Consider the following 22680-nt stretch of genomic DNA (forward strand, 5'->3'; position numbering starts at 1 on the left):
TGAACTAGCCTTCCAGGGTTCACAGGGTGTACCCAATCTCTGCCTGATGACAGCTTTCCCAACACTTGAGAACAGCCACCCCAGGCTCCCCGCAAGCATTCCTCTCGCCAGGCTAAATACTCCAGTCTGTCAACCTCCTCTTTTCCGACATCATTTCCAGACCCTTCACTCTCATAGTTTCCCTTTTTACACACACTCAACTTCGACCGCAGCTCTCTTAAAATCAGAGTGGACGCGACACTTCAGATGAAGTGTGAGCGGCCCCCAGGACAGGCGCTATCGCCCCCCCGGGGAGGTCTCTGAATTACTCTTTACGGTCACCCGAGGCTTCACCGGCCTCTCTGGCTGCCGCGCTGAAAGCTGGGCCTCTGTGCCTTGAACCACAGCTGCGCCGCCCTCCCCAGGCCGGCCACCCTGGTGTGCACGATCTGGGAAAGTGAGCGTGATTAGACACAGTTGTTGAGTGTTGGGGGCTTGAAATACCTCGTGGGTGTTTCACACCCACTGGGTAAGACTATCCCCGCCCCTGCAGCCTCACTCCTCCCCAGAGAGGGGGCGGGCTTCAGCTGAGAACACGGGAACATCGAGCCAAAGGTCCCATCTTCAGGCCATATGGCTTGAGAGCTTCGTATCTTTATTAAACTTGACTTTATTATTTTGGGGGGACATGGGGGAGAGGGAAAAAGAGACTCACGCAGATTCCCCTTTGAGCACAGAACCCCATGCAGGGCTCGATCCCACGACCGCAAGATGTGACCTGAGCCCAAATCAAGAGCTGGCACTTAACTGACTGAGCCCCCTGGGTGACCATTAATTTGACTTTATTTTAAACCAGCTGAAAAGTCAAACAGATCGAACACACTGCGTTCCCCAAGTGTGCCATGAGAAGGAAACAGGTCATATGCGAAAACTAAATTACGGTCAAATAGATGCGGAAAACCGTGGAACCACCCAAGGTAAAAAGGTGCCCAGAGCCTTGGAAACACTAACGGGCATGGAAAACCTCCAAGTGACGGATACAGGAGGAGGTATTTGGAGATCGGTTTCCCACATCTCCTGGTCTAAAAATTCTGTCCTTTCACTGGCCACCGCCCACAGCGTGTCCGTCTATTTATTCTTTCAGCAACGTTGTGCCCAGTCCACATGCAGCAGCTCCCAGTGTTCCCAGAAACCCCAGCATGGAACCACTGCCCTGGGGGAGCTCGGGCTCCAGGGTGGGGTTGGGGGGGCGACCTGCAGAGAGCACAGAGGGAGGTCCATGTGCCGGGTCAAAGGGTCAGAGTGAGAAGGGGCCTGGAGAGCATCTACCACCAGCATTTTGTGTCTCAAAGGAGGAAATGGTGGCCAGGAGGATAAAGGACATTCCTGGCCGCATGGCCAGAGGGCTCAGATGGGGCTTAGCTCCTGGGCTCCTGACTCCTAGGCCTGCACTCTGCCTACCATTCTGTTCATGGCCCCCATCATGCGGATTGGGCTGGAGGACTTCTAACTCTCTTCTAGGGCTGAGATTTGATCAGTCTGTAAAAAGAACTTCTTTATTTATTTATTTATTTATTTATTCATTTGACACAGAGAGAGAGATCACAAGTAGGCAGAGAGGCAGAGAGAGAGGGAGAAGCAGGCTCCCTGCTGAGCAGAGAGCCTGATGCGGGGCTCGATCCCAGGACCCTGGGATCATGACCTGAGCTGAAGTCAGAGACTTTAACCCACTGAGCCACCCAGGCGCCCCTAAAAAGAGCTTCTTAAGATCAGAGAAAGGGGTGGCCAGAAAAAACCCAGGCAGGACGTGGGTGGGCTTACAGCCCGCATTATGGGAAGTTGGGAAGACCCTGGACAGGCCCAGCTAGAGGGAGAGGGGTCTCCCTGTGGGGTTTCCACCCATCTGAGACACCCAACACAAGGGGCCCGGGGTGGTGTTTCCCAGACTCACTGCTTAGAACCTTGGAGCTGAGCTGAATCGGTCAGTTGCTTGTCCGAGCCAGCCGAGGTAGCTCTTCCTTTTGGTAAACTAGAACCAGAGCCATGAACTCCTGATAGTAATGGCTATAACTGAACACTTGCTGTGGGTCCAGCACTATGCTAAGTACTGTACACGCATCATCTCAGTTCACCCTCAGAATAATTCCATAAGACCGGTATAATTTTTATCATCCCCACTTTACGGATAGTGAAACTGAGCCAGAGAGAAATGAAGTGAATTGTCCAATGCACCCAGCTGGTGAACATCAAATGCCCAAGCCTCGAGCTGGACAGTCTGATTTCAGAGGCATCGTCTTGTTTCATTGTCATTGGTTGGTCGTGTTTCTGCTGCCACATTTTTAAAAAGGTTTTAATATAGAAAATTTCATATCCAAAGGAGAGAGAATAGTATAATGAATTGCCACATACCCATCTTCTCGCTGCTACAATTGTTGACTCGTGGCCAATCTTGTTTCATTTTTATTCCCATACTCCCCCCACCACCCGCCTGCCACCACTTCCCATCACCAAGGATTTTTTTGAAGCAAATTGCATGCATTATATAATTTCATCTGTGGATCCTTTAGCATGCATCTCTAAAAAAATAAGGCCGAATCCTCACTCTCAATCACTCCACCGCGTGTGTTCTGACTGAGAAGTAGCTCCGGCCAGGTACCCCTCAGCCTCTCTACATACACATACATACACACACACACACACACACACACACACACGATTTCGGGCTAGCCACTGCCTAAAACAGCTGAACGTGCACCCTCTGGGCACAGAAGCAACCAGCTCACCGGGCAGCCAGTCCCAAAGTCCTCACCCCACAGCTTGGCCAAACGGCATCTCTGGCCCTCCTCAGGGTGTCTTATGACAGCCGAAGCCCCTGCCAGCAGTCTAGCTCCTTTGGAGATGGAAAACAGCTGGACGTGGCAGTCTCCTGCCTAGTGGGGTTGTTGCCACAAGAACAAGTCTTTCTCAGCCAGCCTGGACCTGGACCCCAACCCTGGCCCTTCCCTTAAATCCAGTCAATTCTCCACCCTGCCCGGTCTAAGAGCAAGAGATATGGAGAAGATGTAGCTGAAGCACCTGGATTCAGTCCGCAGTCAGAGATTCACGGTGCCTCTCATGATCAGGCCTCACTTCCCTCATCTGTAAAATGGGATCAAAACACTTACCTGGCAGAGTGGCTGTGAATGTCCGAAGAGATGGGGGAAGGGGTGCCTGGCTGGCTCCGTCAGAAGAGTGGGCGGCTGTTGATCTCAGGGTCATGGGTTCGAGCCCTACATGGGTGTAGAGATTACATAAATAAATAAATAAAACTTTTTTAAAGATTTAAAAAATAAAAAAATGGATGGGCAAGTTTTATCTGTGGGGTTTGTTTGGCTAGGGAAGGATGCAGTACCTGCTGCGGCCAGCAGGTGTCACCCAAAGACCAGCACCTAAAATACCGTGGGGTGAAACTGGTGGGGGTCTACTCCACTGAGAGGATTATCTTTCCAGTATTAAAGCCAGTTGGAGTTGGGGGAAGTGGGGAAAAGTTTAGCATGTGGGATTTCTCCTTAGAAAATCCAGTCTGGGGGCGCCTGGGTAGCTCAGTGGGTTAAGTCTCTGCCTTCGGCTGGGGTCATGATCTCAGGGTCCTGGGATCAAACCTGCTTCCCTTCCTCTCTCTCTGCCTGCCTCTCTGCCTACTTGTGATTTCTTTCCCTCTGTCAAATAAGTAACTAAAATCTTTAAATTAAAAAAAAAAAAAAGCCAGTCTGGTTGTACCCAGAGTTCAAACATGAAACTGTGCTGCCTTTCAAGCAGCTCATAGGAAGGCCCCACAGCAAGACAGGCATCAAGAACCCCATTTTACAAATGAGGAAACTGAGGCTTCAAGGAGCAAGTGACTTGCTAAAGGTGATTCAGCCACTGAGTGATGGATGATGTCCTCTTAGCCCGTCTTCTGTACACATGTGTGTGCACACGCACACACAGGTGGCACAGGGAAGACAGAGAAATCCCAGGCTACAGAACCAGGGATCAATATTCTGCACGTCCCAGGGAACGTGTGTGGGCAGACTGGTATGGGACTAACGACTGGCCCCTGGGAAACACCAACCAGAAGAATCTTTAATGGGTTTAGGTTCTGTGGTTTCAATAACAACTTCCACTTAAGCTTGTCGAAATGCCTAACACAGTGCCTGGCACATCACCTGATGTTCAAATACTTCACTCTTTTGCTGAATAAATGACTGAAAAGGTAGGCCCGTCCCCCGCCTCCGGGAAAGCCCTAGTTGACCTTTACTTGATCCCTCAAACCCATGCTCTGGGTTCACAGGTCCTTATGGCCTCTTTATACACATGATCTCGTTCACTCTTTAATGAGCTGAGTACCGCAATGCCCACTTTACAGAAGAGGAAGGGGAGGTTCAGACATATGAAGGGGCTCGCCCAGTGCTGCCCAGCTAGGCAGTGGCAGAGGCGAGCTTTGAACCCATCTCTGCTTTTCTACCTCCAGCCCCTCTTGGCTGCACTCCTCCTGCTCGATAACATTTTCACTGCACGGTTTGAGAGGAGGGGAAATTTCAGATTTAGGAGCGAGTGAGTCTTCCTGAACTGTCCGGAATTACCTCACATCTGGGGAGAGTGGACATCAGCAGCTGGTCCAGACACCCCAGGGTCAGGAGAAATCCCGCCTCAGCAGGAGCTCCAGGGAAGGGAGGAGGATCCCAGTCGGGCAGGCCAGAGTCTGGCCCATTCCCACGAGAGGGCCCTCGGGGAAGGACAGGAGCCTGCCTCCCCCTCCTCAGTCTTGCCTCTGGGGTGTGGGTCTGCTCTCTGGAGGCGCATCGGCTGCCTTCCCTCCCTCACCGCCCCTCAGGGCAGTCTCCAGCGCCCTGTGGACCCCTCACCGGCAAGCCTCTGCCCAGGGAGTCTGGGTATCTGCCTCCCCCTAGTGCCACAGGAGGGGGTGGGACTCGTCGGGACTCAGGGACCCGGTCCAGGCTGCCCACCCTGCCGGCCCCGGGGTCACACCAGGCGAGGCTTCCCAGGTGGAGCTGTAGTCTGGGCTCACCCTCCGCCCCACCTGTTTCCGTGTTGGCCTCTGAGAGTCACTGGAAGGGGTGAAGGAACGACGTCCTTCCACCCAGGTTCTGGCTCTCCCCTGAGGGGCCGGGCTCCAGACAGGGGCCTGCAGGGTGGCGGGGAGGAGCCAGCCCGTCCAGGTCTCCCGGATGCCGGGGCCAAACTCTTGCGCCCTCTGCTGGGTCCCTCCCAGCCTCCTGGCCTGCTGGGCGCCCATACATACCTTCTCCCTCCCACACACACACCACACACAGAAGGGAAACCTATAATCAAGACACAAACCCTCCGCTGGTCTCAAAGGACCTGGGGAGCCCACAGGCTGGCGGTGGCCCCGGGGGTGGGAGCTTCTGGAGAATGGGCCACGCCAGGTCTACGTGGCGCTCAGGAGGGTCTGGGACTGGGACCTCTGCTTGCACCAGCCTCCCCTTGGGGCCTGGCCTGTCTGAGGGTGGGACTCGGGGGTCCCTGCCTCTTGGTCCTCCTGAAGTGTCCTGAGAAAACCCCACTGAAGAACAAACATGAAAGCAGTAAAGGACAGGGGCTGAGGTGCCTGGAGGGGTCTGGGAAGAGGCCGCAGCTTCAAATGCTAGAGCCTTGGGACACTCAGCAAATGGCCTCGGCTTGTCACAGCCTGGTCAGGAGCAAGGAACCACCATGGGTTAGAAATTGTCTCTCCACTGGGAAAAGTGAGGCTCAGGAGGGACTGGCCCACAGTCCCGAGTAGGACACCGTTACAGAAGCCAGGGCTCAAAGCCAGGCTGGCTGATTCCAAAGTCTATGATCTTTACCATAATGCCAAGAAAGAAAATGCGGACCGTCCCCGGGACAGGTCCCCAGGACGGCATCCTGAGTGAGCACACATGCACCACCCGTCCAGATGGGGACACCCAGCAGCCCTCCTTGTCCCTTGGGAGGTGGAGGGGGGCAGCTGTGGGCCATCACTCATTCATTCAACAAAGGCTTACTGAGCACCTACTATGTGCCAGGCACAGGCTGGGCTCTGGAGGTTGGTCAGGGACCCCTCAGAGAGGGGCAGTAGGGTAGGCAGACACGAGGGGATGGTCAGGATTTGGGGAGATGGGGGAGGTGTCCCCTAGCAGGTCTCCAAGGGTGCTGGGGAGAGCCAGGCAGGAAGGGTCCCTCAGTAGCCGAGGCCCAGCTGAGCCTATTCCACCGCCACCCTGGGCAGGTGTGTAAGGGCTGAGGCCACTCCCTGATGATGTTATTAGCTGTGTCGGGAGCATATGGTCCGTGGACATGAGACCTGAAATATTATTTACTTCAGGGCAGAGGACACTCACTGACTCCCATGCAAGCTGGGTCTGGCACGACTCTTCCTGATTGATAGGCCTTTCAGGAAACAAAGACCACAAGAGAATTCAACATGCTCCTGGCTCGGGGCCAAGCCAGCCTCCTCTCCTATGCTTTGTGGAGTGTGTCTTTTTGTCTGCCTTCACCACTTGCAGGTGCCTCTGCCTGTGTTTGTGGTGTGTGTGTGTGTGTGTGTGTGTGTGTGTGCGCGCGCGCGCACTCACACGCATGCACACACACCCTGCTTTCTCCGAGCCCGGCTCTCCCGGGGGCAGGAAGGAACAAGAGATCTGCTACAGCTTCCCCACAGAACTTTTTCCCTCAGTCCCTTGACTTGGAAGCCAATGTCTGGTATTTTTTGCCAAGCTCAGAGACAGACTAGGGCCTTCTCAAGGTCACACAGCAGGCCAAGGGCAAGGCTGCCGGTGAGGCCAGTTCTCCCTCTTTCCCTGCTCTAGCTACACGGGACCGCGGGGGGTGTCCTGGCCCACAAACTGCCGCCCCAGCTCGGAACTTCCACCTTTTCTCCCCTTCCTCTGCCACGCTCACCTGGGGAATTCCTTCTCGTGACACCAAAGAAGCCCTTTGGGGAAGTGACAGAATTTCTTGGAAAGGGAACCAAAGTTTAGAGCTCTAGGGGCAAACAGCAACCAGGAGAACCTGGGAGCTTCTGGGGGTTGGGGGAGCAGGACTGAGGGAGGTCACACAGGGTGGGAACAGGCAGGCCAAACAACTGGAAACATAAGGTGCCAAATCAGAGCTGCCCCCCACCCCCCACCTCAGGCATCTCCTTCCAGGCACCAAGCCCATCCACAGCTGTGGAGACAACCCCTCTTTCAGGTCTCCCCCGCCACTCCCCTAGCCCCTCCAGTGTCGGGGCCGAAGCCCTGGGCACCCAGGTTCCAAGTTCTAAGTAGGCTGGCTTCCCAAGTACTGGGTGGCTCAACGTGAAGGGTCTCCAGGCTGGGAGGGGGGCGCACAGGCAGAGCCGGGGCTTTCTTCCCATGGCTGGGCCACGCCGGGCTCAGTGCTGCCCTCCCGCGGCCGTGGATGGAGGCTGCCGTGCTCCTGGTTCCCAGGCCCTATCTGATCCATCTTCCCAGCCGGGGACTCAGGGCCACCCCAGGACAGGGCCTGGTGGCTGTGGCATTTGCCTCTGATCTCCGCTGGCCCGGCGTGTGTCAGGCGGAGGATGAAGAATGGGCCTGCCGCTGCCGCCCCAGAGGCCTCTGCTGAATTGCAGTTCAGAGCTCAGCTGCCTGGGGCTGCGGATCGACAGGGAGGCCATTAATCTCTCCAGCAGCAGCCCTGCCCTGAGCAAGAAGGGGGGGGTGGGGGTGCTGGGGGAAGACTCAGCTCTGCTCTCTGCTCCAGGACCTCTTCAGCACTCCCTCTGAGAGAGGCAGGACCAGAGTAGATGCTCAAGGTGGGTTCTTTGGGGCACCCCCTCCTCGCTCAGCCCAGCAGAGTTTGGGATTGCTGGGGATGAAGGGGGAGTCTCCCAAGGTCCCAGAGTTTTGAAAACTCCCCAGCTCTTCCTGTGCTCGGAGGTTGGTGGGGAAAGGCCAGGGTAGGGCAGGCTCAGGAGAAGACCCCAGGGCCCTCGTGGCCAAGGCCAGTGCGTACCTTTTATGTCTTGAAATCACCCTCATGCGGGAGCTGGGGTGAGGCCACCACCAGGGCAGGATGCTGCTGTCTGCCCCCTCCCCAGACTGTGAAGCAGGCCAAGTTTTCTGGGGCCTTGAGTCTCCACTTCCTGTCTGTTCCCCGCCCTTCCTCCCATTCTCCTAGCTGGGCTCACCTAGTGGGCCAATCACCTGCAGCTTCGCCTCCAAAACCGATTCTCCTGGGGGTGGCGTTAAACACCACCAGCAGCTCATCAGTTAAGGCAGAAGCCCTGGGGCCCAGTCTCTGCTGGGCACAGCCACCCAGACAACGAGCCAACCTCTCCCACCTGCCGCCCCACAGACGTCACTGCTCAGCGCCTCTGCCTCTCTCAGGTCCTGCTCATGACATTGATTAGCTCCAACTATGAGAGGCTTCGTGGTTACCCCAAGCGCCGGGAACAAAGTTCAGACCACATGATCACTGCCGTCCGGCAGCGAGGGCTCGAGACCCCCAGCCCAGAATCACCCCAGAACAGGACAAGGGATACGCCTGAGGGATGTGTAAACAGATTGAGAAGAGTTCCAAGCTCCTCCCTCCCCACCCCCCGAAACCCAGGGCACGGGGCAGATCTTTCAGAGGGCCCTAACGTCTGAGAAGGGCTCCAGGCGCTAGAAAGAGGAGTTGAAAACGCCAAATTGGAAGGAGCTTTAAGACTAAGACGCATGCTCCCTCTGGTGTTGATAATGGAAATTGCATCCCCTCAGACGAGGGTTTGTTGCGTTGGGTGACGGGGTCATTCATCCAATCATTCCCAGGCTTGGTTGTTCTTTATGACCCAATTTGTGTCCGAGTTGTGAAAAATCCCAGAGTGAAGTGAAAGCTCAGTAGTTCCCAGTGCATGTGACCTTTGTGGAGAGGGAAGGGAAAGTTTACAGGAAGGCCCTGTACCACAAATAGGTCACAGACCTCAGAATGGCACTTAGCTCTGTGGTTCTCAGCCCTGGCTACTCTCCGGGGCCACCTGGGCGCTTGTTAAGCCTCAGCTTTCGTGGGCTCCACCCCAAGAGTCTTAGTCAATAGGTCCAGAGGGAATGCTGGGTGTCTGGTGGTCCATACAGCACCCTGGGTTCTCTGGGGTCGATAATCTGGGACCCAAAGTAGCCTCACATCTGACAAGGGTGAAGGATGTACAGCAGGGGTGGAGAGCAGAGTGGTTCCCCTGGGACCATCCTCCCTGTGGAGCAGCTAGAATGTCCCTTCTAGATGGCCTCCTCAGAGGTCTGTGTATAGAACATTCTAGAAGTATGACTCCCTTCCACTGCTCTGGACCACAGACCTGCAACACCGCCGCCTCCTCCTGTCTTGCTGTTGTATCCAAGAAGCTTCAGGAGCAAACCCCCAGGAAAGTGCCCCTGGCTGGATGCACCCCATTCCATTTCATCTCTCCCACCATCATGGACAGGTCAAGTACACGCTCCAGCTTGTGTATGGAAACACTGAATTCTATTTAGGGGTGTGGCCTGTCACATTTTATTTGTCTTTGGGGAGCCCACGTTTGGAGCAGGGGGTCGCAAAGACCTTGGCCTCGAGGTGTAAGTAGCCAGGCCCTTTAACTCTTTCCTCTGCTTTCTAAGCCCACAGGTGGTCAGTGGGGATCTGTCTGCCACCCCAGGTGTCAGTGAGAAGAGTGCTGGAATGGGAGCCAGAGACCTGGTTTCTAGCTCTGGCCCTGATACGGGCTGGCTCTGTCACCTGGACAAGTCCCTGCCTTTCCCAGGGTCTCAGTTTCCCTTTCTGAGAAGTGAAGCTTAACTATTTTGCTCCCTAAGGTCCTTCTGTGTTCAAGCCTTCTGTGATTCTGTGAGGGTTGGCAATCTTCGGGATCTAGGGGCAGTGGATTTAGACAAAGAACTGAATTTGCACGTGGAAATTTGCACGTGGTGGCCTACTCTGCCTGTGGCCCCCAAACATACCCTATTCGTTTTAAATTTAAAAATCTTTTAAAAATGTTTATTCTAACTATCTTCCACGCCCAACGTGAGGCTTGAACCCATGACCCCCCTGTTCATGGTAAACTCCACTCACTTGAGGCTGCCCGGGGGTCTCCTGCCAAGCTCTCCCCTCCCCTCCCTGGCAGGCTTACAGACCCAGATGAGGAAAATGGACACTAGGTGGTGCCATGATCCAGGCACCCGTCCTTTCCTCAGGGAAGAGTTGCAGAGGGAAGATGGGCTCCTTCTGAGTCCAGCGCCGCAAGGGGGCCACAGGCTTCAGGAAGTCAGGCTCTGGTCTGAGAGGCAGCCTGACGCCATCGTGGTTCCAGCTGCCTGTGGCTGGGTGCCTGCCAGAGTGGACAGGGCTGGAGGAGAGGGTATGCAGGGTACCCAGGTCCTCACCCTCCCTGTCCACTCCCTGGCCCTGGGCTCAACCAAGGCAGCACCCAGATGGGTGGAGGAGAACAGGTGCAATGGCGGTCCCCAAGCCCCAAGAGTGGAAAGGGAGTGGCCTGAGCTTAGCACCAGGGTCAGGAGGTGGGTAGGGAGAGAGCGTGAGCCGAGGCGCCCACCAGCCCCCCCAGATCCACCCATCTTGGCATGCGGGTGCTCGGGGAGGTGGCATCCTGTGGTCACAAACAGCTACAACTTCGGCTGCTCAGGGCGCAAGCGCAGGAACTCCCAGCAGAGAGCTCCAGCAGCAGCACCCTGGGCCTGTGTAGATACCCCAGCAGCACCCAGTTGTCATTGACCTTCACGCTTCCTGGCTTTCTCTCTGCCTGGCGTTCAAAAGGCAGGCTGAGTCCTTGGTCCTTGGGGCTCCTCGCAATTCAGAGGGCAGGCAGAGGCCTGCGGATGGTGGTACTGAACTCCCTGTCCAAGGAGGCAAGGGCACCTGAGCAGCTCATTGAAAACCAAGAGACCAGACTGTATCGCACTCCAGCTCGGAGAGGCGAGTCGGTCATGGCAGGTACGGGAGCGGAGAAGGGAGGGAGGCAGGCCAGGGAAGGAGCTGTCTCTGAGGCTCGCTTTATTATTAACAGGACGCGGCCTGGGGTGGGAGGAGGCCATGCAAACCCAGGGGTCACATGGAGCCTGGCGCTTCCTTCAGCCTGAGGGCCTTGGCAGTGCTGGGGACAAAGGTCTACAGCTCAGGGAAGGCTTCCCAAGGTCCCCCCTGCAGCGGGGACACAGCTGACTCTGCAAAGACAAAGACAGGCTCTAGGTAGCAATGGCAGCAGGAGTAGGGATTTTTCTTTTATTCCTTATTCATCTCATTTTTCTCTTTGCCCCCCTGCCTTGGCCACACACACCATACCAGGCACTCGGCCATCAATGGAAAAACCAAAGTGGGTAGCAGACCAACTGGCTGGTGGCCAGTAGACCCCGAAATCCTCCCTGGCTCCGTCCCAAGCTCTGCCTGATTTCTCCAGGGCCCTCCCTGGCTCCCGGCTCACCTGTTCCTCCCCCACTTACCCGTCATTACAGATCGTCACCATTGACTTGCCTGGGGTGGGGGAGGGGAAAAGAGAGGGAAGACGTCAGAGGAGGAGGTCACCGGTCTCAGGGTCCCTGAGGTCAGGGACCCCTCCTCACAGGCTTTGGAGATGAAAATCCTTGGCCTGTGCCTCTTTTCCCCCCAGTGTCCCCATCGCATGCAGGGACCCTAGGCCGGCACTCACCGGTGCTTCTTTTTGCCCCCGCAGCGGAGTCTTTTGCCTTGAAGAGAAAGGAGATGAGTTTCCATCAACCTCTTGCTTCCAGGGAGAGCGTCTCTGCCCTGAAGAGGGCAGCACGGTAGCCTCTACTCCCTCCTTCCCACCAGAGCCACAGGGGACCATTTCTGTCCTTATACAGGGCTGGACCATAAGCATTCTGTTAGTCCATCTGTTAGTCAGTCAACAAACATTTGCTGCAGCCACTCCATGGTAGACTGTGAGCTCACCGAGAGCAATGGCCAAGCCTGGGCCATGGCAGGGCCCCCGGCACAGAGCTGAGCACACAGTAGCTGCTCCATACGCTCTTGGAGGAGGAGGACTGCAAGTCCAGAGCCAAGATCTCTGCTCAGGCCTGTCTGCCTCCTGCGCTTGTGTGCTCGACCTCGACACAGTGCCGCCCACAAGACACTTCCAGCTGAGCTGGGGAGAGCGGCCGTGTCTGCAGACAGAAGCCCCCCAGTGGAATGGCCCCAACCATGGAGGCGTTAGAATCCCAGGACTGTGTTTCTGTGTACTTTTCTTTTGGTTGTACTTAACCAAGTCAATAAGCATTCACTAAGCCCCTGCTGTGTACCGGCTAGGACTGGGAGATACGCAAGGACGCTTCTCTCCTCCAGAACACTCCAGGCCTATACCTGAGTGCTTCCTTGGCTGCCGTGCTAGCCCAAACTTTATGAGATAAGTTGGATCATCCCTATTTAACAGATGAGCAAACAAGCCCAGGGAGTTAGGGATCCGCACCCAGTAAACTAGCAGGGGGCTCAAATGTCTCTGGCTCCCAGCCACACTTGCTCTCCAGCAGTCTGTGGGGTGGGCTGGGGTAGGCGGGTGGACACCCTGGGTTCAGCTGAATAGACTCTGCTTCTGGCTGGCTGTGGAACTCTGGGCAATTGGCTGCACCTGTCAGGATGGGTAGCTTTCCCTCTGTAAAATGGGACCGTAATGATCATCCCTCAGAGCTGCCGAGATTAAATGGACTGAGATGTTGCTCACACCAAGAAAGGAAAGTGCCCAGATCTGGCCAAGGGAGGTATCCTGTGGGGGTTGGTTCCCCTCCCTGGCTTGAACCCCGCCTACACTGGAGGGTCCCTGGCTGTCTGGATGCAGCCAGCTCTCCCCTCCGCACCTCCACCCTGGGCCGCCAGAGGGCGCACTGGAGGGAACGGAAACTTCCTTTGTGTGACCCAAGGACCAGGCAGGGAGGCGTCCCATGAAGCCTGTGTCCATCAGAGTGTGGGTCAGTTCCCACATCTCGCATGGGGGAATGGAGGGGACCGGAGAGACTCACTTCCCTTCTGGGATCTGGGAAGAGGGTGAGAGGGCTTTCCCCTACCCCTGGGGAACCCCTGATCAGTGGCTTTGAGAAGACATATGGCCCCGTGCAGCAGTCCCTTCCAGCAGCCCACTTACTGAGGATGATAATGAGCCCCACGACGAAGGCCAGGGCAGCAAAGATGAGGCCCCCTTTGCGGACAGTCTCATAGTCTGAGAAAGGAGAGGGCAAGGAGGTGGGATGGGTCTACCCAGGCACCCCTCCCACAACCCACCCCTGCAGCAGCCCCAGGCTACCAGAGGAAGATGGCGGCCGTAACCAGGGGATGCCAGGAAGCAGGGTCTGTGGGGGATAGCAGGCTCGGGAAGGGTGGGGAAGGGGAGCCACCAGGCTTACCGTAGTAGAATGGGTCCACTTCCCCCTTGGGGCTGCCACCTGAGGACAGAGCCAGAGGCAGGGTGAGCCAGCCACAGAAACAGTGGAACTCCCATCCTTCCCTCCCAGCCTCCCCAAGAGTCTAAGTGGGCAAGAGGAGGCTGGTGGGCCTGCTAAGGCCACCGCCAGTGGGGGCATCTGTCCTAGGCCACCTTGGAAGCCGTCCACTTGGGACCAAACACCAAGCATCCAAACAGGATGCTGGGCTGCCTGGGGGGCCTCCAGCAACTCTTGGAGGGTTGGATCTTTCCTCCCCTTGCTTCCTGCTACGGTAGGCCAGGCCATGGGAGACATTTCCCATTGAACTCATCATTAGCCTTGCTCCATGCGACTAGTCCACAGCAAGATGTGTCGCAAATGCTTGTGGAATGAATGAACGGAGGGGTCCTTCACTTCCACTGACCAGAAGGAGAAAACTGAACCGGTTTAAAGTCCCCCATGAGAGTTAGGGGCAGAACTGGGTCTTGGACTCAGGTTTCTGGATTCTTCTCTCTTAGGTTTCCATCCTCAAGGGGAAGCAAATTCTTTTAAGAAACATTAATATTGGGGCACCTGGGTGACTGAGTGGGTTAAAGCCTCTGCCTTTAGCTCAGGTCATGATCTCAGGATCCTGGGATCAAGCCTCACATCAGGCTCTCTGCTCAGCGGGGAGCCTGCTTCCACCTCTCTGCCTGCCTCTCTGCCTACTTGTGATCTCTGTCAAGTATATAAATAAAAACTTAAAAAAAAAAAAAAAAGAAAGAAACATTAATATATACTGTTTTCCACGTGCCAGGGGAAGGCTAACAAAACATGAGCTCTTTTTATCGTCATAAGCACCCGTGAAGCACTGATACGATTCCAATACAATCTCTAGAAGCTGGAGGCACAGAGAGGTTAAGTAATGCCCTCACAGTAACAGCATAAAGGGGAGAGCTGGGATTTGAACCCAGGCAATAGGCTGCTAAGAATCTAGGTACCTAGCCCCTTTGCTACATTGCCTCTCAGATGGTCAGAAGGCACAAAACATTTCAAGGCCACATATGGCCCAGTCCCTGTGCCGTTAGCCTACCCAAGCTGGAGCTGCTCAGCACCAGAGGTCACAGCTCTGCCCTCCAGCCCCGGAAACTGAGCACATTGGCCTTTGGGTAGCCCGAGGGTGCCTGGCCAGGGCTTTGCTGCCATGGTGGAGAGTGGCCCCCCTTGCCTACCCTGCTCAAGCCTCATCTTGGCACCAAGGAGGCAGTGTCTGAGTTAGAAATCAGTACCTCCCAGGTTGTGCTGAACAGTGCCCTGTGGGGTGGGGGACCTGAGGAACCCAGTTGTCCCCAGTGCAGCTTCCCTGGCCAGAAGGGGCCAGTGCTTGGGCCTCTAGGGAGGACTATGGGGACCCAGGACGCATCCCCATGTGGGAGCCCATCAATCTTGTCTCCCGGATTCAGTTCAGGTCTTGTTCAAGGTGACACGGAGAGTTAGCCCCAGAGCCATGACTAGACAGGTGGCTCCCGTCACCACACCGAGAAACCGCCTCCTTCCTCATCCCTTGTCTTGAGCCATTCCCCACCCAAACCCTCATCTTTTCTAGGTCCGGCTCAAAGCCCACCACAGTCAACAGAGGCCCCTGTTGGCCTCCAGGCCCAAGTCACCCCCATCACGGGATCCTTCTGGGGGTGTCCCACACTGTGGGGCTCTGGCCCCAAAGCCAGCCTAACTCCCTTCCCCTCCTGCTCTGAGCTCAGGTAGTTTGGAAAGATACACTGACCTAGGACAGGTGCAAGTCCTATCGTCAAGAGGAGAGCTCATCCCTGGCCCAACCCCCAGCTCTAACCTGGCACCCCAGGTCCTGCCATTCAAGCTATATAGCTATATTCCTTCAGACTTAGCACAGCATCCCCTTTGCAAAGTAATTGTTTTTGAAATTGTCTAAAGAGGCTGGCAAGTTTGGAGGAGGGGTGCTGGGGTCTCTGGAAGGCAAGGGTTCCAGGGGTCCAGCTCATCCCTCCAAAAGTGGTCCAAGGAGAGGCCACCGCCTGCTTCACGCACGTACACGCACACTCACCGTCGCCCGTCGCGGACCCTGCCATTCCCCTAGCAGACTGGGCTGGTCCCTCTCCTGCTCTGCTCTGGGGAGAATGCCGGGCAGCGGGGAGACCAGGAGTGAGGTGGGGGGCGTTAAACATTAACAGTGCAGGTAATATTTGCCCGAGTCACAAGAGAAGCCCCGGGGTGAGTGGAGGGGCTCCCTCGGAGGCAGGAAGAGGTGCAGGGACAGGCAGGGGCAGGGAGGAGCGAGCCAAATCCCTCCTGAAGGAAATTTCCAGAAAAGGGTTGGGGACCGGTAGGCCAGTGTTCTTCCTCTAGCCGGAGAAGCCGTGGCTGGGGCTGGGGCATGGGGGGTGGGGGGTGGGGGACGGGGACGTGGGACTTTCAAAATATAGTCAGTGTCCACCAGAGCTAAGGGGCCACATCGGGAGTCCAGAGACACCCCATCCCAGCAGCTGCCCACCTCCCCGACCGCTGCGGAGACAAGGGCTTCAGCAGCTACTTCTGACCCGGCACCCAGGGCTTCCCTGAGACCGTCCCCAGGCGCCTGGCCCACCCCCACCTCACCGCCCACCCCAGCCCACCATGGCTGCTGCTGTCCATGCTTCCAGGGTCGAGCCCCACCCTTCCTGTTGTTTCCTTCACCCCTCGGGGCTGCAGCCTGCGCTCACACGCTGTTGTCACAAAGGCTCCAGTCATCCCTAACTAATCCCCTCTCTCCCTGCCGCCTCTGGCATTTTCCTTCCACAGGCTGGCTGCTCCCATGCCGGGTTCCCAGGTTTCCCAGCGTTGCGCCATCGGCTCCTTCAGGAAGGGGTTGAGTCGACCACCTGGAGAAGGGCTTGCTTTTCGGACCCACAAGGCACTTTCCTACCTAGTATCCCTTTGTGCCTTGTGTTATTTCCCATTTTACAGATGAGGCAGCTGAGGCCCCGAGTCACACAGCGGGGGAGGGGTGTGTTGGAGGACCCACAGGCAGGCCTTGGGCCTTGGGCATCAGGTGCTTTCCCACACCTCCGAGGCGGCCTCCCAGCTCTGCGGTGGCCTCTTTCACCTTGGAGACCCTTGGGCTGGGTACTCCATGGGGGCTTGCATTCCTGGCTGAGTTCTCGTCCATTGAACGGGCCTCCAGAACAGGCCAACGCTCAGTGGTAGCCACAGGCCCAAAGCCAGCCGTCGGCGTCCACCGCGGACGGGCTGGTCCTCCCAAAGGGACCTAATCCATCTGTTACTCCCCTTGGGGTGGTTGCAGGGGATCAAGGTTTGAGTTCATTTCCTGGCCCCTCCATCTGCTAAGTAAATGGCCTCTGCCCAGTTACTGAACCTCTCTGTGCCTCAGTCTTCTCATCTGTGAAATGGGAGTACTCCCTGCCTCAGGGAGTTGTCGTGAGTTGTGAAGAGCAGGGCACACAGCCTGGGACACAGCTAGTGTCACTGTTATCACTGTTGCATCTGTGCTCACCGGAAAATAAAGGGCGCTCAGCTTCTGTTGAACATTAACCATTGGATGCAGGAAAGCCAACCCCCTCCAGCGAAAATCAGCACGGGGTGGGGTGGGGGGGTGAGGTAGAGAGAGAACATCACCTCTGCGACCAGAAGCACTGACACCCATTCTGCTCTCCGCTTTCAGAGCTGAGGGATAAATATTCATAAGAATGATACAGCCCAGCTAATGCTTAGTCGGGGCTGACCCTGTGTCAGGCTCTTTACTTATTTATTTAAAAAAAAAAAAAGATTTTATTTATTTATTCGACAGAGATCATAACTAGGCAGAGAGGCAGGCAGAGAGAGAGAGGAGGAAGCAGCCTCCCTGCCGAGCAGAGACCCGATGCAGGACTCGATCCCAGGACCCTGGGATCATGACCTGAGCCGAAGGCAGAGGCTTAACCCACTGAGCCACCCAGGCGCCCCTCTTTACTTATTTTTAAGATTTATTTATTTTGAGAGAGAGAGCGAGAGCAAGGAAGCGAGTATGCCTGAGTCAGAGGGAGAGGGAGAGAGACTTCCAAGCGGACTCCCCGTGAGCACGGAGTCCACGTGGGGCTGGATCTCACAGCCCCGAGATCACAACCCAAGCCGAAACCAAGAGTCAGATGCTTCACCAACGGCACCACCCAGGGGCCCCTTGTCAGGCTCTCCATAGACACTGCCCCACTGGACCCGTGTTCGCTCCATTCTACAGATGAAGAAGCTGAGGCTGATCATTTGCTCCCTGCAACGACCACTGGGGGCGGCCAGGAGGCCCACTGGGCAGACCAAAAAGATGGAGGGCAAGGAGCTCGAGGGATTGGCCTGCAACATCCTGATAGTGACAAAACCAGGTCTAGAAATCCAGACCCCCAAGGCGGTGCTCCCAAAGCTACTGCCGCTCTCCACACAGGACGCCAGGTGTCCCTTACTACATGTTCTCTCGGTAGCTTGGTGCCTTCTGTCTGTCTTTGTAAGCTACTGCGGATTTTATGTGCAATCGTGGATATAAAAATGGGTGGAAAGTATGGGTAGACAGATAGATGGAGGGAGGGAAGGAGGCAGAGAGGCAGAGATAGAGGCAGAAATAGGAAAACAAGTTGTTATCTGCATTTTAAACTCTACATGCAACGCCCTGTTCTGAGCACCTAATAAGAATTAAGCCATGTAGGGGCACCTGGGTGGCTCAGCTGGTTAAGTGGTTGCCTTCAGCTCAGGTTATGATCCCAGGGTCTTGGGATCGAACCCCATGTCAGGCTTCCTGCTCAGTGGGGAGCCTGCTTCTCTCTCGCTCTCTCTGCCTCTGTGTGTCAAATAAATAAATAAAATCTTAAAAAAAAAAATGAATTAAGCCATGTAATCATCACAACAGCCCTGAGGTAAGGAAGCCCTCATCAGCATCCCCATTTCATAGATGAGGACACTGAGGCACAGAGTCAGGTAAACAAGATTTGAACCCAGCAGCCTGGCTTTACAATTCCTGCAGATGGACAGGTGGCTAGACAGACAGACCGAAAAGGAGGCTGTTGGACAAGCGGTCTTCCTAGTTCCTGCAGCTCCGAGATGCTCAGGGCAGAGATCCCCCCCACACCCAGGACTCTACCTTGAGATGCCCTTGTTTAGAAATCCTGCCTGTCCTGGCTTCCGCTTTCCCTGCCCTTTTGGGGGAGCAGGCGGCTGCACCCGAAAGTGAGGAGGGGGACACCTGTGTCCGAGTCTGAGTAGGCGGGAGGCAGGGGGTTCAGGGAACTCACCCAGGTACCACCTGTCCATGGCAGGAGCCGCAGGCGTGTCCTTGGTGGCAGAGAGCAGCGAGGCGCTGGTTGCCGAGGGCCTGGCTGGAAAGTGTGGCCCTCCCTCCCTCCCTCCACACCTCATCGGGGGCCCCTGGGCAGGAAGAGACAGAGTCGGGGAGGAGGGGCTGGCGAGGGAGCCCACACCTTGTGCCTGCCTGCCAGCGGGGACGGGCTGGGGCCTGGGATCCCGGCCAGAGAGTCTCTGACTTCCCCCAGAGGAAGGGGGAAGCTGGGAGCCACAGCCACTGGCCCCTCTGCCCCTACAGGAGAGACGCCGCAGCGGGTGCCCTCCAGGAAGCCCAGGGTGCCTGCCAAGGTCACCCTAGCGGTGACTGAGGGAGACTCCGACTGCCATCTGTGGGCCCCCCAAGACTTCCCTCAGCTGTACCTCCACCCTCCAGCCCACCGGGCCTCCGCCCGGATCGATCCTGCCCCCGGGTCTCATCCTCAGCTGGGCGTCTCCTGAGATGGGTCAGAATGGCCGCAGCCCTGGGCAGCAGCCCCCGGGCCGGGCAGGGGTCTTTTCAAGGCCCCCGCCCAGAGCCTGAGCCCCCAGCTGCAGGTAGTAGGGCCGAGATGGGAAGCAGCTGGGGGCCCGGAGGGCGCACTGGTGTGAAGTGGCTCCATGGCAACCAACCCAGTCTCACCTGGGACCCTCCCAGGGCAGCCCCCAGTGACTTACCATGGGCTGTGATGTCAAACTGCCCGACGCACCCCAGCGGCCCAGCCGGAGATAGTAGCAGCCTAACGAGGCCCCTGAGGGCGGCTGGTGGTTGCCAGAGGGGGCACAGCCGGAAGAGGCCGAGTCTTTGTTCCCCTGCACTTGGGCCTCTGGTGGCCTGGAGCAAGGTGGCCGCAAGCAGGCTGGGTATAGCTCACTCTGGGCCCAGGACCTCCCTCGGTGACTTGGGGGCCACCCTGCTCAGCCACCCCGGAAGGCACACTGAAAAGCAGGGTTTGGGAGGTGCTGGTTCTGGCCCCCATCTCTGCCCACCCCCACTCCAGCCAGAGAGAGGACAACTTGCCTCCTATCCCTCCTTAGAGGAATCTCCTGCCCCTGGGCAGGGGGAGGAGATGACTAATAACCCCACAGGGAGCCACCTCCTGGCTGGAAGACTCTGGAAATGTAGAAGGGCAGGCCTGGGAGGTGCATGATCTGGAGGGGCTGAGGTCTGTCCCAAGGATCCCGAGGGTCCTGCCTGCTGGCCGAGCTGCTCCCACGACCCAGCCTTTTCACACGTTCCCAAGTGGAAACTTGCATGTTCTAGACAGCTCAGGGCTGCCGAGAGGAAATTCTCCAAGCCAGGCACTTGGAGAGATCCGGAAATCTCAGGGCTAGATGACACTTGAAGAAGTTACCTGGTCCAAACGTGTCAGTGGTTTAGAAACGTGAGGATCTCAGCCACAGCCTTTTCACACCCTCCCACAAACACACACACACACACACATAGTGTGTCCCCTACCAGCCCCTAATGCTGCAAAAGAAGGCATCTGGATCCCAAATGGAGACCCTGTGTCATGGACTGGCTAACTAGAAAGGGCATCCAAAGCCATCCTACCCATTCCTGTCACTTATAAAGGGCTCACTCTTCGGGCTCCAACCCTTTGAGGGCTCAAAGTGTAAACCATCCTATACTGGCCCCAATGACATCTTTGACCTTGTCTCCAACTTTCCTGACCCTTCTCTCCACTCCAGCCATACTGATCTCCTTGATGCTCTTCTAACCCTCCAGGCATGCTCCTGCCTCAGTACCTTTGCACTGGCTCTTCCCTCTTCCTGAACATTCTTCCTCCAGAGAGCTTCCTGGCTAACTCTGCTCATGCCTCTCTTCATTGATTGACTCAGAAGACCCTTCCTGGCACCCCAGTCTAAATTGTTCACACCCACTCTGCAATGTCTCAAATCCCTTCTTAGTTTGTTGTGTTTTGGTTTGTTTTCTCCAGGAAAGCAAGGATTTTTGTTGTGTTCATTCTTAGATTCCCAGTGCCTAGAACAGAACCTGGCACATGGTGGACCCCCAGTTCTGTTAAACAAATGAACGCATCCCGGAGGTGAAATCATTTCTCTAGTGGCACAGGAGGCCCAGGACCGGCCTAACGCAGACTCTTCCCCTGAAATCCCGTCCTAGAACAGGTAGCAGGAACTAGTTTGCCCCCACGGAGACAGAGTGGGTGGTCGGCAATGGATCCCCCAGAGTCCATCTTGGGGAGTTCCCCCTCCCCACCCTCTACTTCCCCCAGCATTTTACCCAAAGACCTGAAGCGATTTTCTTGAAAGCTTCTATTTCTCCTTTCAGGGGAAGCCCGGGGCTAAGAGTCAAGGAGGGCTACTCTCTCTTGCTCACACCCAAGTCCTCCCTCAGACTTTTTCATGTCCACCTCCAGCTGAGGTCACTGGCCTGGCTGACGCTGGGGACAAGGGAGCCCTCCTTCAGCCCATGGCCCACGATGCCCGGCGCACCACCCAGGAGACCCTCTCTTCCTACGGGTCCCTCCACGCAGGAACCGCCCCGTGGGACAGACACGCCCTGAGTAAGCTGCTTTGCATCCCGACTCTTCGCTGTAGACACTGTGACACTGGGGAAGGTCGCTTCTCCAGGTCGCCTTCTCCCATGTATACAGTGAGTTGAAGCACCTACCTTGAGTGGTTCTTGTAGGAATTGAGATGACGTGGGTAAAAACCTGGCCAGAGAAGGTCCTCATGAATGTGGACTTCACTCTCCTCCCCGGAGGTGACCGTCCAGGAGGCAAGGACCCTCACTGCAGTCCCTTCCCTGGGCCCAGTCCCTTGCCAAGGTGTCTCGGAGGCAGTTTCCCTCCCCTCCCGACCCTCTCTGCCGGTCCACCACCCACCCCGCACCCCCAACCTTCCTCTCCTCCCCACACCTGCACAGCACCGCTGGCTGCTGCTGGGGTCCAGATGTGCTGCTTCTTTCAGTCTTTCTCAGGATATGGGGCCAAATGGGGTGGGAGTGCTCCTCTGCTGTCTCAGAAAGGCTCTAGGGCAGGCAAAGACACCCCCAACCCCTGTGCCCTCCCTTTGTCTGATTATTCTAGGCTGGAGCCAAAGAGGACCACCCAGCCATACTCTGCTTTCCTCCCCAGACCCACAGATCAAGGAGACCTTTGGGAGGTATGGAGAGGTAGCCCTAAGTCCTGGTCCCTCTTCCAGCATGGTCACACCCAGTGGGACAGTGTCCTTGGTCACCATGCCTCATCTTCCCCAAGCAGTTTTCCAACTGTCCCCTGACTCTTCAGTCTCAGGGCAAAGGTCTGGGTGGTCACTTTTGGGTTGCTGGGATGGGAGGGCGGCATCCTGGGACGTCAGCTGAGCACTGTCCACCTGGTGCTCAAAAACTAGCCAGGAGGTAAAGGCCCGCACCACCACCCCTCCCCAGGAGGAATGTTCCAGCTTCGCCACCCCTGCATGTCTGGGGCCGCACATCAGAGCGCACGGCCTCGGAGTCCAGGCCCCTTGCAATCCTCCCAGTATTGGCTTGCAGCTGGGAAGAAGCCAGAAGCCCCTAGAAAGCCCTGCATCCTGGCTGGGGCTGGTCTGCGGCTGCTGGCATGCGTGGTTCTGCAGTCTCAGCAGGGATGGTGGCAGCTTTCAGGCCCCATCTGGGCTGCCCAGAGGCCCTGAACCCCAAGGAGCGCTGGTGCCTGTCTCCTGCTGTCGCTGCCAATGCCAGGGTCACTGGGGTCTTATAAGGCGAGGCAGGGGAGGTGGGTCCTGGAGGGTCCATTCCTTAAGTGTTGGCTTTAAGATGACCCGAGTTGTGGGGCACACAGGTCCTGGGAGTTGCCAAAGGGCAATGTACTATGAGAGTCAAGGTCACTGAGGCTTTCTGCTCCCTGAGCTGGCAGGGACGCAGACGTCCTCTTCTGTTTCTACAGCTGCTGGCAAGGGCGAACCTGTTTGACCCACCTCTCCCACAGTGAATACCCTGGAGAGAAATGCATTCTTGACTTTTCTCGGAACTCACGTCTGAGCTTGAACTAGAATAGGGGTTGTT

At 56.5% G+C, this 22680-nt stretch overlaps 1 protein-coding gene across 3 annotated transcripts; it reads right to left on the bottom strand.

The window, feature by feature from the left end:
• Nucleotides 1-10963: 10963 nt before the first annotated feature.
• On the bottom strand, nucleotides 10964-21402 carry FXYD2 (FXYD domain containing ion transport regulator 2). 3 transcript variants are annotated; one of them, XM_032357932.1, is made up of 7 exons: nucleotides 19053-21402; nucleotides 18623-18755; nucleotides 13341-13379; nucleotides 13082-13156; nucleotides 11636-11672; nucleotides 11430-11460; nucleotides 10964-11153 (listed from the first exon to the last, which is right to left on the bottom strand). In XM_032357932.1, exons 1-6 carry the CDS (start codon nucleotides 19107-19109, stop codon nucleotides 11436-11438), a joined length of 366 nt encoding a protein of 121 aa, XP_032213823.1. In that variant the 5' UTR covers nucleotides 19110-21402; the 3' UTR covers nucleotides 10964-11153; nucleotides 11430-11435. The 3 variants fall into 3 exon arrangements, with proteins under 3 accessions (XP_032213823.1, XP_032213824.1, XP_032213825.1); XM_032357933.1 differs by having other exon boundaries at nucleotides 19347-21390; XM_032357934.1 differs by lacking the exons at nucleotides 18623-18755; nucleotides 19053-21402 and adding an exon at nucleotides 15418-15659.
• Nucleotides 21403-22680: the final 1278 nt, after the last annotated feature.

Source organism: Mustela erminea, chromosome 9 (assembly GCF_009829155.1).
Source record: "Mustela erminea isolate mMusErm1 chromosome 9, mMusErm1.Pri, whole genome shotgun sequence".
NCBI lineage: Eukaryota > Metazoa > Chordata > Mammalia > Carnivora > Mustelidae > Mustela > Mustela erminea.